At 33.4% G+C, this 15,610-nt stretch overlaps 1 protein-coding gene across 6 annotated transcripts in view; it reads right to left on the bottom strand.

Moving 5' to 3' along the window:
• LOC110373736 (uncharacterized protein) overlaps positions 1 to 15,610 on the bottom strand; it is a 112,737-nt gene that overhangs the window by 81,359 nt on the left and 15,768 nt on the right. For 4 of the 6 annotated variants that reach the window (XM_064040740.1, XM_064040743.1, XM_064040742.1 and 1 more), the window contains exon 2: positions 399 to 512. In XM_064040740.1, the coding sequence (XP_063896810.1) occupies positions 399 to 469 (71 nt within the window). In that variant the 5' untranslated portion in view covers positions 470 to 512. The remainder of the gene's footprint in view (positions 1 to 398; positions 513 to 15,610) is intronic. The other 2 variants (XM_064040741.1, XM_064040745.1) reach the window with 1 other exon arrangement.

Raw genomic sequence — 15,610 nt, 5'->3', positions numbered from 1 at the left:
CGGTTCAACAGTTATATCGGAGCAGATGAGTCGTGTCCAAAGACGTGTTGCTTTGAAGCGAATAACGCTTGGTATAATTGACAGTTGCGCGTTAAAAGATCCACATACTAACGATGTAGTGCAAACATTAGTAAGCGTCTGGGTAAGAGCAGGTGTCGGACAGACAGACGGAAGACGCGTCGACTATAAATAGTTGGACGTTGGCGATTTGGCGACACAGCGACCTCGTAGCAATGTTTACAATTTTCTTGGTTGGTTGCTGTGGGAGATGTTTGAAAATATTCCTGGTGATTTCGTACACTGTTCTAGCTCCAACTTATTGTATAACCATCCCACACACCACCACTCAGTACCTAACAGTAGACTACATAATTTGACAAAAGTACACAGATACATACTCATACCTGGAGTATTCTCTCCGTCTCCTGGCGCCATCTGTGGGCTCTGAGGCGCGCGCGTCTGACGCCATCGCGGTCACGTGATCCCGCGCATCATGCGCACGCGTCACTCCGCTGCAACAATAACATGGAGTAAGCTTCTGGACTTTGGCTGGTGATAAACTTGTGTTTATATTGCGCTTACAATGTTACTCGTAATCATGTCTTCGTATGTCCTAGTTGGTGCAATGATCTTTCTTTTTTGGGATAGTTATGTTTCCTCTACATAAAGCGTAATAAATAAGTAATCTACTGTATGGGTCTTTTCCATGACCCATCTTATTATAGATTGAAAAAGACTAAAAAAGTTCTAGTTTTTACAGCGTTAGGTACTGTTGAATTTATTCAAACAAATAGCAACGAATACGTAAAGGAATATCTAGATTAAGTATTTAAATGGTTATTTTTGCATCTAAACAAATTATTTCTACTGAATTGTAATTTTGCAACAATTTTCGTAAGCGTTAGTGCGACAAAACAGCCTATTTTGAACGAAATATTTGTAGCATAGAAACTTATACACGAGTAACTACAATTAAAAACGTGCAGAACATGCATTACTTATATTTTTTCTCTCAAGATTTTAAACGTACACCAGCTGACATCTGACGGAATTTAAACGTACTATTTTACAGGGCGGGCGGCAAGCGGTTAGCTTTCATCTTTTGTAGTTAACTGGGCGGGCGGTTACATACTGCATTCTTTCATCGATAGAGGTCGCTGGTGTAAGCCGTAGTTTTCAGTAGTTTCAGCTAGTTAAAATACAAACATATAACTAATGTTATTAAAAGGATCATTTTTATATGTCTGTTTTTTTTTAAATCTAATAGCTCCAAAACGACTAAATCGATTTGAAAAATTCTGTCACTTTTTGGAAGCTACACCATCGCTGGGTAACATACTCATACTATCTTTAATCCGAAAACGGGAATAAGTTCCCCTAAACGCGAGTGAATCCACAAGAAACAGCTAGTGTAGAATCTTGTTTATTGAACAAATTGTATTGTCATTATATTGAAGAACAAATGTCTCTTTGTTCTTAACTTTATTGATATTATTTCTCTTCAACGAGGAAGCAAAACAAACAAGAACCCAATAAAACACCGCAGACAAAGTATTCAATAAATAACACCAACATTTATTAATAATTATTTATTTATTAACATTGTTGCACTTTTATAACAAAGTCCTTCAATGCAATTCTCTCTGGTTTATTCTCTGTTGATGTTAAAACGATATTCATTTTTCAATTTAGTAAGATCACAGGACTCGGTGGTTTATTGGCCAATTAATTAGCTTGAGAGGTAATAATAATGCAAATTAAGGAAATATTGAGAGAATTTATTGCGGAATATAAATATTGGAATGTTTTGGTTTGCTTTTGAAAGATTTCTTTGGCAATCTATAATAATTACTTACTAATATTGTTAATGTGTAAGTAATTCTGTCCGACTTTCACGCCAAAAGTACTTTGTAATGCAATTAGGTACTATACATATAATTTAGATTTTTTTTTTACAGTACTTATGGATAATTTCACCTGTTACTGATAGAGTCTCTGATAGTCTGTCAGGAACTTATCTGACAGATAAACTATAACTTGATTTCGAAGGTCTCGGATAGCAATATCTCGCAGAGTTTTTAAGCAGCTTTTTTGTGGCAGACAGCACTAACTATCAGGTAGCTAACTGACACTTTATCAGTAATCACTGATACCTAGCCTAAATATTCTAGATTAAAAAATCTGCGTTTTATTTTAAAGCATCTTTTAAACCAATACACCTGCATTACATCAGTTGACGTAAGCTAACACTGTTCGTTGAACCACCGGCCTTGCGGCTGCGCACCGCATTGTGTAGACAGCTAATTTGTATAGCACACTCGTAGATTATCGACTTGTATTGATGATGTGTATCGAAAATCTAATGGACTAATATTTTGAATACGAAAGTGACTTTGCCGAACACGTTCTTAGCAAAAACACGACTGAATCTATTTTGATGAAGTGAAGTCTGAAGATGGTTTGGACCCCGAAAACATGTTATGGGTTTTTTAGGAGCTGAAAGTCATTTATTTGGAATACATGTGAAATAGCAGTAAAGTGAGAAATAACAATATTTTTTCACATCATTCCAATTTGCAAAACCCATCCATGTCGGTCATCGTAAAAGGTGACTCTAGTATCCCAATTTCGAATTTAACACAGATGAATCATCAGAAAGAACCTACATCATCAAAGTTTTTGATAAAATAAACGATGTAGAAAACCAGTCAATAATCCCAATCTATTTTCAGTAATAAAATAGAGAGGGTTCGTTCTAAAAACTGAAATAACAAAACAACATCAAAGTTACGCTTGCACCAGTTAGAAGCTCGAAGTTTCCGATATTACACTGATGAATGATTTACTTGGTCAGTATTGAACGATAGTTTGGGTTCCGTAGACTTTTTATTGCTTTTTTTCTACATTAGATACTTAGATAATATATGTAAGTTCATAGTACAAAAGAAGATTGTAAATTACTAACGTAACAACAAAATCCTAATTGAAAACCTACTACGTTTTTGGGAAGTCGGTTAAAAATCAATTCTTAACTACTTTATACATGAATGTACATAATAAATATCCATATTAAGAAAACACAAAGTATATTTTATAGACATAAACAAACGTTTCCCGCTAACCATAATACCCGATAGCTTTATAACCACTTTTCTCCCACAAAACTTCAAAAAAACATACAAACTATCAATCACCTAGCTACAAAACCAAAAAGTTTAACTATCATGATACCAACCTATTTAGAACATCATTCTGCTATAATAAATTTAAATACGGAACCACTAAAAGAATTCTCTTTGACGTGTTGTATTTATAAACATGAACCCGAAATGTTAACTGGCCAGTATATTTTGACCTTTTATGTAGTCTATAGAAAGAATTGTATGATAAGACAATTGTATAATAATAGGAAGTATAGTAAACGAACATTGTTTTCGCAGTTTAGTAGGTTATGTGTGGCCAAAAGTAATTCAGAAACTGGCAATTAATAAGTAGTCTTAATTCAACCGCAAGGGCCCTTGCCAAGGACCGAATTACATGGCACATTTTAGGCCAAGACGAGCCTTTATCCAACAGTGAACTACCAAATAGCCAGTTAATGTTTTTTTATGCGTAGGTATAGTTAGTAGTCCTGATTGGATGGATATAAAGCAAGAGGATGATCGAAGAAACGATGCAAGGATTGTGTGAAAGACGATGTGGCAGCAAAGAGAAAAGAAAAGCAAAGTGAAAACATATGCTACCCAAATAATAAAGTGGAATGAAACGTGATGATATACCTATTTAGTTATTGTAATCCATAGTTAATTTAAAGACTAACTCCATCCTTTCTTTTCCCCTATATGTAGTTCAAAATTTACTCAGAGCTAATCTTATGCTGGTCGCACAGTAAAAAGATCACTTCTCGATCTCAGTTTTCAAAGGGAACAAAGATAATAACAACAGAAGTGGCAGCGATCTAGTTTCATTAGAAATGCGTTGAAAAATAAGACAAATTGATATTAGACTGTTGAACTACATAGTTTTCTTTCGACTTTGTTTGATCATTGAATTGTTTTTGACTTAGTAGCAGTACGTACACCTATACTTTTAAGTAGTTAGATGTTATAGTCAGTATAAAATTCTAACAGTCAAAGAATTTTCGAAATCGATGCAGTGGTTTCGGAGCCTACAACCAAACAAACTAAAACTTTGTATATTATCATATTATGTGTCATTAATTAGCTTTACAAGGTAAAACCAGTAGCCTGAGAACTTTTCGGCAGTCCGTTCACCTTTTTCCAATAACCGATGTTATTCTCATAATAAACTACCTAAAAGTTTACTAACACTTCAGTAATTTGTTACCATACATTTTACGCGTATATTCTCAAGAAATTGCTGTTGTATGCGTAATAACACTATCATAATAATGTAATAAGAGATGTTAAGTACATAATCAATAGGTTTAGAGTTACGGAGTACAGTTCTAGTTAAAATTAATGTTGTCGTAGCTTCAAAATGTAGTAACTAATATTAGAGAATTTTGTGCTGGTTAAACTATACGATTTAACTTGATAAGATCTACCTAGACTTTTTCTACACTATAATGGAGTCGGCTTATAGCCTTCACCTCATGTAAGTAGGTGGGAATTAGAGTTTTAGGATTCCTATCTGACATGATAGGTATGTATCTGCCCTCCTCATCGATAAGTAACCCGAAATGCCCCTTGGTAAGACTGTTTGTCCGACTTTTTGGCTCTTAAAGGTACCCATAAAGGGCCTTCCAAAACACGGAAGAACTAACATCAACAACGTCAAACATCCTACTTCAGAGACGCAAAGTTATTTGACGACCTTTGTGAAACATCCACGCTGTAAGTGGGTGCGCACACACAGCAGATAAACGATACGACCCAATTTCTTTTGCAATCTGTCAGCAATTTATCTCAGATAATAACTACAGAAATATATCTTAGCACTAAATCATTCAAATATAAATACCTACTTAACATTTATTTAAATTCAATGTCGTTTCACTTGAGACGCGTGAAAAATCAAAACGATTCGTACTCTTTTATTTATTTATAAAAATATTTAGGCAATCCATTCGAGAGTAGTTAACACATGTCAGCACTTGCGCAAGAGTTTATTACATTTTATTTTGAAGTTTTATTGCGGATTGCTGCTTGTGATGAAGATGAAATATTCACTTCTGCTTTTTCTAGACTTTATTTTTGAATTTAGGTTGTCTACTATTTATATGTGTCAACAAATACTGTAACTACTTAACGCTACAAAAATGCTGTCGGAAATACCTACACACAATCTTTCAGTCGCTTGTTAAGTCGCCTTCGGGTGCAAAAATTGTCGCCGAGTAAACCAAAGAATCAAACTTATCCCAGTACTGGCCCACAACTTTATTCATCACTTATATGTATTTATGTACCTACATAGATTCCTCCAAATCTAAGCTTATCGGAATACAGCACTGCTTCAAACGATATAACAAGGAAGAAGATATCCTGCAAGAATTATCATAGTCTCCACTAGAAAAGTCACTTACCAAAACGCATAAACACTACTTACTAAACTACTCAATTTAAAGAGATAGTTACCAAGAAAAGAGTATAATATTTTAACCGACTTCTCGGAGAAGTTGCAGCTGACTAATAAAGTAGTCTTTCGCGGAAACTAAAACTTGGCAAAACGCCATGATATCGCGACTTGGTGAATTAAGGACCAAATGTATCGTCACCAGGTAGAATTCCGACTGAGCATTTATAGAAATAACTGGTTCGATAAAATATGGGGTTAATAGGACTGATGATTGAACTATGTTGAGGTAAATATTGACAGCTTCATATGGGTAAGTCGTGGTGGCCTAATAAGTAATAGGTAAAGAACCAACCTCTCGAGTATGATAGTGTGGGTTCGATTCCAGTTCAGGCAAGTACCAATGCAACTTGTCTAAGTTTGTATGTACTTTCTAAGTATATCTTGGACACCAATGGCTAATAAAAAGGTGAAGGAAAACATTTATAGTCTGAAATCACCAACCCGGATTGAGCAAACGTGGTGATTAATACTCAATCCTTCTCCGTGTGAGAGGAGGCCGCAGCCCAGCAGTGGGACGATAAAAAGGCTATACTTAACAGTAACAGTACCTATATGGCATATGTCTCAAAAGTTACTAAGTTTCGTAATAAAGGACCAAAAACATGGGAATTTGTACCAAACGACCAGTTGATCTTGGATTCTAATTCCCAATTTAATTTTATACAGAAACAAAGGAAGGAAAACAAGCTCGAAAAATATTAATAGATAGTGTCAAAGTAACCCTGTTAATATAAATTAATCGATTTTCCAAAATTGGTAAAATAGCTTACCTACTTACACTAGTCATTGTTGAATTGGATTTTAGATATAAGAAAAAAGAGTGGATGTTTTAAATAAATCCTTCCATATTAGGTGCATAATAGAAAAACTATGTCAAGATTTCCGCATTCTTTAGCGATTTAGACTAAAAACTTCGAACAATGATCCTATGATATATTTCATTTATGGATTATGCAAATATATAATGCAAAATCACTAGTAAATTACAACTTATTGGCAATTATGAGCCGTAAAGCCTTTTTTGTTATACTTTTGTGAAAGGAGATCATTGGTCGATTATTGTTTTCTATCAGGATTACAATATATTAGGATAGACTCTAAATTAACTTTAGTTAATCTTGACATAAATGTCACACATTTTACTATAAAGACAGTAAAAATATTGCTTGCCTATTTATAGAATTTTATGGGCCGCTTACAACATCATAGGTTATGGAAACTCTACATTAACAGCACTGTTACATTGCCATCTTCATAAGATTAATTTACATTTAAATATTTACATAGATTAATAAAATAAGATGTTTATTATCCACAACTAAAATATATTTAACATTCAAAGCTTACATCAACACACAGTGTGCAATTTCATACGTAAGCCGGACAAAAATGTGACGTTTAAATCCAAAATGGCAGCGTAGACGGCATCACCAGTAGGTACTTACCAAAATATTTTAATTTACACTTTGTTCAGCTTTATTTCTGTACGTAGTAAACCGTGCTCACGTCTAATATTGGCCTCGAAAGGCGTGGGCGCAGATGCATTGCTTTTCTTTTAAAACACGATTATAAAAAGAAATTTTTAGTCTACACTTTCTTTCAAACGAATTTACACCTTATTCTACAGGTTTTATGGAAGAAATTTAAGTAAAGACTGATAATCCATCGACCCACATTGATGAGATACATTTAAGAAAATCTTGTAAATTATTTAATTTACTGAAATAGGTGGGCAGCTTACAATTATATTTTCGTATTAGCGTTTTTTTTATTGTCTTTAGAATTGTAAAATGCACTAAACAAAAGCTTAATTACATATGTCTCAACTCTAGTCAGAAAAATGAAGTATCATAAATAATATCTCGGCAGTCTATTATTAACTCTAAATCAAACCAAGATTTATTACAACTTACAAAAAACATATCTAACAAAACTTGACAAAATAATAGCATTCAATCAATCAAAAAATCTAGTCATAACAATAAACTAGACTGTATCTAGCTACATTTGCTCTCTCATCAATAAACCTAACGTGTAATTGTCGTCTATTTTCGTCGCACGCGCACGTAGCGGAGTAAATGAGTTACAACAGAGCTTGTAGACTGAGTGGCAACCTGTTGATGTCTTGTTTTAGTAACACGTGGGGAAGGGACTACTTTGTTTATAAGTATTGTAAGTTTTTAGGTTTTTTGAGATCTTGCAAAAAGATTATTAGCACAAAATATTGAAGGAATTCTAAGTAGTAATTGGATCAATGCACAATTTTAATAAGAGAATATAATACTTATAAAGTGAAAGATATATGTGTGCAGAGATACTAAGGCTCCCTTTCAATTTACAGCTCAGATTTCTGGCTACAAACAGGGAAAAAACGTAGACTTTTTCACTCTATATATTATCAAAACACTCAAAATCGCTGCGAGCAGAAACTAGTTCTAAACAAAACATAACTTTTTAACCTGACATTTTAATTTAAAAATGCCGCCAAAAGATCAAATCTTTGTATACTTTATTGACACATTCGTAAAAGAAACGAGCCTTTCCGCACATTAATTATTAAAAAACATAAAATTTCCTTTCATATTTTTGTTTAACGATTAAAATAAATTACAATAGATTTTTGCGTGCCGATTAAAATCATATCATAAAGAAACTGGCAATTATGATCTCGTGCGAATATCAACCGTTATCTTGCCGATAATAATGCAAAATACCGTTTTATTGTTTTACGATTGTTACGAAGATAAATGGTATTTTGACCACTAACGTCCTACGGTCCGCCCACTGGGTGTCACTCGCGGCTGTTGTAAAATTGTGAAATATTTACTCGGACTAGAGTAAAGCGGGTATTTGTTGGGTTTTAAACGATTTTCAATCTGTACTAATGTGAGCTTGTATGCCCTAATTTCAGGAAGTACGGTCCAATTAAAAAAAAAAACTGTTTCAGTGTTAGATTGCTAATTTATTCTTGATTCGATTTAGTGTGTTTAAAAACCTCTTTCTTATTTTTTTGTTGATATATGCATAATGTTTACTCATATTTACATTTACATGTTAGAAGTAATTTGAGCCTGCGATTTATTTTCCAATTGATTGCAATTTATTAAAAGATGAACAGAAACAATAACACATTTTGAAGCCAGTTTTTAAAAACAAGAACATTTATTTAAGAATCTCATTTACAATAAATTATTGCACATTTATGTGAACCAAATCATCATGTTTATTGTCTGTGTAACGACGGTTAAGCAGTTATGAACGAGGTCAGTATGCGGATTGGTTGTTTTACATTATAATGATTATTTGGACATGTTATTTAAGGCATTGGGTGAAATGAAAGTTAATCTTAGATTCGGTAAATATATATGATTAAAAGAAACGTTGCCTCAGTCAGACATTATCTGTATTTTTTTCCTCACGTTCATTAAAGACCAAGTCTTCTGGGACTGCGGGTTTGTTCGTAAGTGTTACCGCGATTCTGGTACCCAAGGGATGAACACAAAGTCAGTAAAAGTCACAGTATAAACTCTAAGACATGATTTCCAACCTCAAAAACAAAAGATTTATCTTATGTATGAGACAATAAGTATTTTATATCTTACCATATCTATGTAGGTATATCTTTCAGACTTTTATTTTAAGTTATACATACCTAAATGAAAATCTGTGAAAATCATTCGTCTGTAGTTCTGATTACTGATATATCATAATACAAAGTCGTATCCCGTACATAAATATGACATACTTAAGTTTTATGTGTTAATAAATAAGTCTAAAATTAATATCAATTTCTGGATAAAAGCCAAAACAATAATAACTATCGACAATTTAACAAATAGACGTTATGAAAATGTCGTCGACATCTTTAATTTAAAGACATTTCTTATTTTTAACACTTTCTTATCGTTGACAAAATGTTAACGCTTAACGTTAATTTATTAAAATAATTATACCAATGATTTACGCGTCTTTTGATAAATTATGATTCACGTGGACGTAAATCATGTGTTATTCATATTAATAAATAATTTAGTGGGTGTTTATGAAAGTTAAAATTTTAGTATATCGTTAACATTTGAACAACAAAAGTGTTATTTCTTGTCGACAATAATTTTGAAATGAGTATTTTAAGAAAAACCCTGAATCATTTGTCATCGGGCGGGAAAGGTATTTTTATTTGGCCTTCACCTAACGGTTTGAACTCTGTTATGCAAACTAAAACAGAAATAGATACCCAGGTATCTAATAGTCGGCTGGCACGACTGTTGTGCACGGGGACTTGGGTTCGATTCGATCCGGATCGTGCCGAAATCGCTATATGGGTTTACGAAATTTTCACAAAGCAGCCGGGAGGATTGATACACCCGTGCATAATCTCTCCCTGATCTCTCTCCGGTCATGTTGCATTACCGTCCCATTGGGTTAAGAATAATTCGAGATATGAGAGTGAATGAATACGGAGTGCCTGAGCACTATAACATGTTCTGCGTAACTGGCTAATACTTAAAGAGGATAATTTTTTGTACCATAAAAGCTCTGGAACTATTGAATCGATTTGAAAAATTCTTGCACTGTAGGGAAGCTACACAATCCCCGAGTGACAAACTATTTCATCCGGGTACCGCGGGTGAAATGGCGTGTGCAAACTAGTCCTAAAATAAACGAGTCACTAAAACTATTAAAACGTGTTCATTGAGCATGAAACATTGACGTTTGACACGCTCATAAAGTTCCGAGATTATTGACATCTAAATCTGAACATTTAAATGCGGTACTTAGCGGGTACTTGGACATCAAGTGGAATGCTGGAGTGGTTAAAATTAGACAACAATAACTAAGATTAAGACATAATGTGTGTGTCAAAAACAGACCAATGAAAAAAGAACCTTAAAGTAAGAGTGTTAAAACTCAATTTGTTTTGTAGTTAATACGATATTTTTTGTCACAAATCGTGGTATTAAGAGTGGGCAATATGTAAATGTTTTTTTTAACAATATGAGAACATTGAGAACTGACAATGTTCAATTAATAGATCCTTTTGAGGATTATTGCGCTTTATTATATTTATACTTACCTACTAGATTTAAAAATCGATAGAATAAAATAATTAAGTCAGCGCTTCCTCTCCATAGAGGTAATAAATATCTCTATTCACGATATTCTTGAATGGATGTGTCAAAAAGAAAAAGGTGTTAGAAAAGATAAAGTAAATAATTGAGTAATGATCAACCGCTATGCAAATCTCCATTAACACAAAAAACCCAAATTTATAGATCTAAGATTTATTAGTGTGAAAAATTATCAAAATTCGATTATACGAAATCATCGAATAATTCAATTTAAAACACGATTATCATCGTTTTAACATATAAATATCAATTTTATGTAAAATAATGTCTTGATCACATGTAAATCAGTTTAAGTTATGGGGGGTCTCTCTAATTGATTATAATTTTTATGTTTTTTAGTTAAAGTGATTAATTTAAAATTTCCATATCGATTATTGAGCGGAAACGAATCGAATCGATATAGTTGTCGATTCAAATGATACTTTATACGGTGATCTTGTAATTAGATGACCAATCAGATATTTATCGTTCTCAGTTAATTAACACCAGGTATTTAAATGTCATTGACCTTTCTAGTTTCTCTAAATAGTGGTCACACTCAATAATAGTGCCTATTGGTTGGTTTATTAAGTACCAATTACTTGATTGCTGTTATTGTGCTTAGAGTACCTAAGTACTTACCTACTTGAGCCTAAAAATTACCATAGAGAGAAAACTACTAAATCATAATTCCTATTTACGTCATATACCTACTTATCAAATTTATTGAAACGGACTAACTGTAAAAGGAAGAATTAGGTACACCTACATTTTTTCAAGCTCTTAAATTATCTGAATTAAAGTGCTAAAAAGAAGGTGATTTAGTCCTAAATTTTTTTATTGAATACTGCCCCCACTTTAGTTCCCTGTAACATCATGATGTCCTCCTAGCCAATAGGCTACTGCAGCTGTAAAGACATTAGCCAACTGCGCAGCGCAGGACATATTATAGTGCACGAGCATTTGCGCAGACACAGTAGCACTCACTATTCCTTCACTCTCATAGCCCGATGGGAGGGCAATCCGACACGACCGCGACCGGAGAGAGATCAGGCGCAGGACCGACATTTTCGTGCTCTCCGATGCACAACGTAGGTAGTTATGTCGCGTTTTTTTTTATTACAGCATCAAACTCGATACTTTTCGAGACTCCCGCTAGACTATTTTGACTACGGTTCTATTTTTGACGTGTGAATAATATGTCAAAATGAATCAGAAATCAGTCAGTCAACGCATAAAGTGTATCAATTTTACACAGTTGAGTCACAGCTTAATTAAAAATTATTGAGACGCTCAATTTTTTATGGTTCTATTTTTAAAATGAGAATTTTAGCCGTAACTCCATTCGTCTTCTTTTTTTTTCATTTTCATTTAATTCCATTTTCAAAAAGGTTTTATGCAGCCGATTGTAGGAGAACTTTGAACGCATTTGAAAATAGGATTCAATTCTAATTGGTCAAAAAAATTATTAATAGAACATAGAACTTTAAATAAACTTCCAATGGAAAATGAAATAAACAGTGGAAAATCATAGTACCTATTATTGTTTACTTTTCTTTTACAACCGGAAAATATATTTAAAGAAAATCCGGTAGCCGACACTGTCATAAGTAACATTATCGTCGACAATCAAAACAAAATGATTTATTAAAAGTTTCTTCTACTGCCTATAATATAATTAATGTTTATGTTATAACTTTGATTTTAGCCAATGACCTTTATTTCGATAGCTTTAAAGCTCAAAATCCCCTATCACTATCGTCTTCAAAATACGAAACAACAGTACTGTGACGTTTAGACTTTAAACTGAGTTAAGAGAAATTGAGCCTTACACTTTCAACTTTAGAGTTCAAATTGTCTGTTGCCATATTTCTAGGGCTGTCAGAAACAAGTTTGTAAGCCAAACCACAGACTACGGTGTTAAAAGTTAAACGAACTTGCGGTATGACCTCTGTATAACGTATGAAATACAATTTGTTTTTACTTACTTATTTTATTTATTGATGGTGTGACTGTACCCAAAATAACCAAAGGAAAATCATCACGTTTTCAGGGTTCCGTACGAAAAGGGTAAAACGGGACCCTATTGTTTTCGCTCCTCTGTCCGTCCGTCCGTCCGTCACCAGGCTATATCTCATGAACCGTGATAGTTAGAGAGCGGAAAATTTCACAGATGATGTATTTTGTTGCCGCTATAACAACAAATACGAAAACAAGAATTAAATAAAAAAATTGGGGGCTCCAACAAACGAGATTTTTTTGCTCATTTTATACATAATGGTACGGAACCCTTCGTGCGCGAGTCCGACTCGTACTTGACCCGTTTTTATTTATTATTATTTATTTTGACGGCTACCGTGACGAACTTACGATGTTTGACAGGTTTTTGCGGCTGGCAACACAAACAAAAAACATGCAGCTAAAATTAGTATAGGAACAAAAAAGTAGCCAATAAAATGATTGGTATTAATTGTCGACTCATTTCCCGTGAAATTATAACTGTGTTCTTACTTAAAAATCCTTGCTAAAAATAATAAATGCAAGTGTAGGTAATTCTGTCTATCTGTCGCGCTTTTACGCCAAAAATACTGAACCGATTTACTTGTTTGGTACATAGGTAGTCTAAAGCCTGAGAAAGAACACGGGCTACTTTTATTTTGGATCCGAGAAGTAGTTCCTTCAGTACGCGCGTAGAATCGCGGGGACGAGCTGGTATATTTTTTTTATTATACAGTTACTTTATATGGCTTCCAAATATAACCAAAGCTAATTGCTACCGGATAAGCTTGTTTATTTTATAATACGTTTATGATCTCTTAACTCCAATTACTAACTACAAATTGGCAACTAAATTAGTTTACGACTCAAAGCACCATAAAAGTATTCAAATAGGATTTTCGGGTATAAAATTCTTAGAAACTAATATTAATAAAGGACTTTTTTATACGGCTTTTTATTATGGTGTATAAAATAACTGTCAATACCATAGGCGAAAACTATTTCAAGGTGTAGGTGTTAATCCAAAACTTAATTAATAATAAACCGAAATAGAAGATTTAAGAGGAAACAAGACCTTTTGAACATAGACAAACGGTGACTTTGGTAATGAGATAAAAACTACATAAATAGCCTACATAGAAGTATGACACAAAATTAACATAAATAGCCTAAAAATATCCCAGTTATTCAGGTACCTACATAACCGGAAGGTTGAAGATATCTGTAAGTATAAACTCTAATGCTAGATAATGATAAATGATCCGCAAATGAAGAAATTAATAATTGCTTACACCGCTGTGAACCTGTGGTCATTCAACACCAAAACCTATTATTAACACTCTATTCCAAATAAAATTAGAACGGCACCCAAAAAACAACCATTAAAATCGATTACACCAAATCGATTCAAGATTACCATAATCATTACGCTAATATATGCTAATGACATTATTAAAACCTCTAATAGCACAATAAAAATAATAATATTTGAAGAAAAAATCAACTTAATTTCTTTATTAGAAAAATACCGCGCGGTCACGGATTGAACAGGTTTTCAAATCGATTCATTTCATGGAGAACAAAATGAATAGCGGAGGTGCCATAACGGAAAATCGCCTAAGAAAGTAGCGCGCCAAAATGCGAGGAACGAGGAATGTTACTGTTATTGTAGTGTCGCCCTTATACGCCCTCTTTGGGTGCAACCATTGTTTGTAATACCAAAAATCCTTGACAGATGTCTCAAAGAACCCGAGAGCCTCGTTAGTTCACTCGTAACTGATCGTTTTGGTCAAGCCCACCGTACGAATTTAAACCAGAAGAAGGCGCCTGATCTACCTGCATTATGGCATCTCCGCTCATCTTTCCTTACTCCGTAATTCATTCGAATACATTAGCATCGAATGATGAATCGATTTCTACGATCGAATCATGTCGATGATTCTGTAGTTTATTTCTCACTAGTAGGTACTTATGAAGTCATGTTTCTCAATGATTAATTTAAGGCTTTTAAGTGAACATTTTTTTAAGTACTTTACGCGAAAGATTATTTTTTAAGGAAAGTGTCAGGACGTTATCGTTAAACACTTAAAAACTACTTATGTGAGGTCAAGTTATGTCGGCATAATTTAATTTGAGAGGCTGTACACAACTTAAGTCGCCATAAAAATTAAGAAGAGAGAAAGAATGAGGCACGATTCAAATATATTTTCAACTTTATCCCTAAAAGAATTATGTACAATATTGATTGGATTTTTTTATAGCAGATGGGAGTAAATTGATGTGCTGGAGTTTGTAGGTAAGTACATGACAATGACAATGCTTCTAAATCTAGTTATTACAAGACACCTATCGAGGGACGGTTTGGCCTTGGAACACAAAGGAGTAGGACCCCATTACCTAAAACCAAAACTATAGCTTCCAAGTCTGTAAAAAACTGTTACCTACTGTTTACTTCTCTGCCTTTGGTGTTTCCTCTAAATCAGATTATTATAAATCCAACCTACAACTACTTGAATCTAATACTACGAGCTATCATCTTCTTAATTGTTTTAAACAAATTACATTATAACTCAAGAAAAAAAGCTACTTTACATCAAAAGATTGATTACAGTAAATTAAATAAAACACAGCACATTAAGCTTTTATGTAAAACATGTCTGTTTTAGCTGGGCCGGTTCTTAAGGTAATGTTTTGACATATTGATAAATGTGTTCAGATATAAATGATTTAGGACTTAATCTAATTACAAATAGTTGTTGATTTGAATAGATATTACCTCTTTTAAGAATATTTTTATGTAAATTCTTTGGGCGTAAATAGAGACATTTATTTAGGGTACAAAACGAAAGTATTAACTGTGCGTTTCTATTAAAAAATGAGAGCTGGGAATTTAATATGTCACCCAT

This window comes from Helicoverpa armigera, chromosome 23, assembly GCF_030705265.1.
Source record: "Helicoverpa armigera isolate CAAS_96S chromosome 23, ASM3070526v1, whole genome shotgun sequence".
NCBI lineage: Eukaryota > Metazoa > Arthropoda > Insecta > Lepidoptera > Noctuidae > Helicoverpa > Helicoverpa armigera.
Note: the sequence above shows the minus strand (reverse complement) of the source record. Positions and strands in the feature narration are given on the sequence as shown.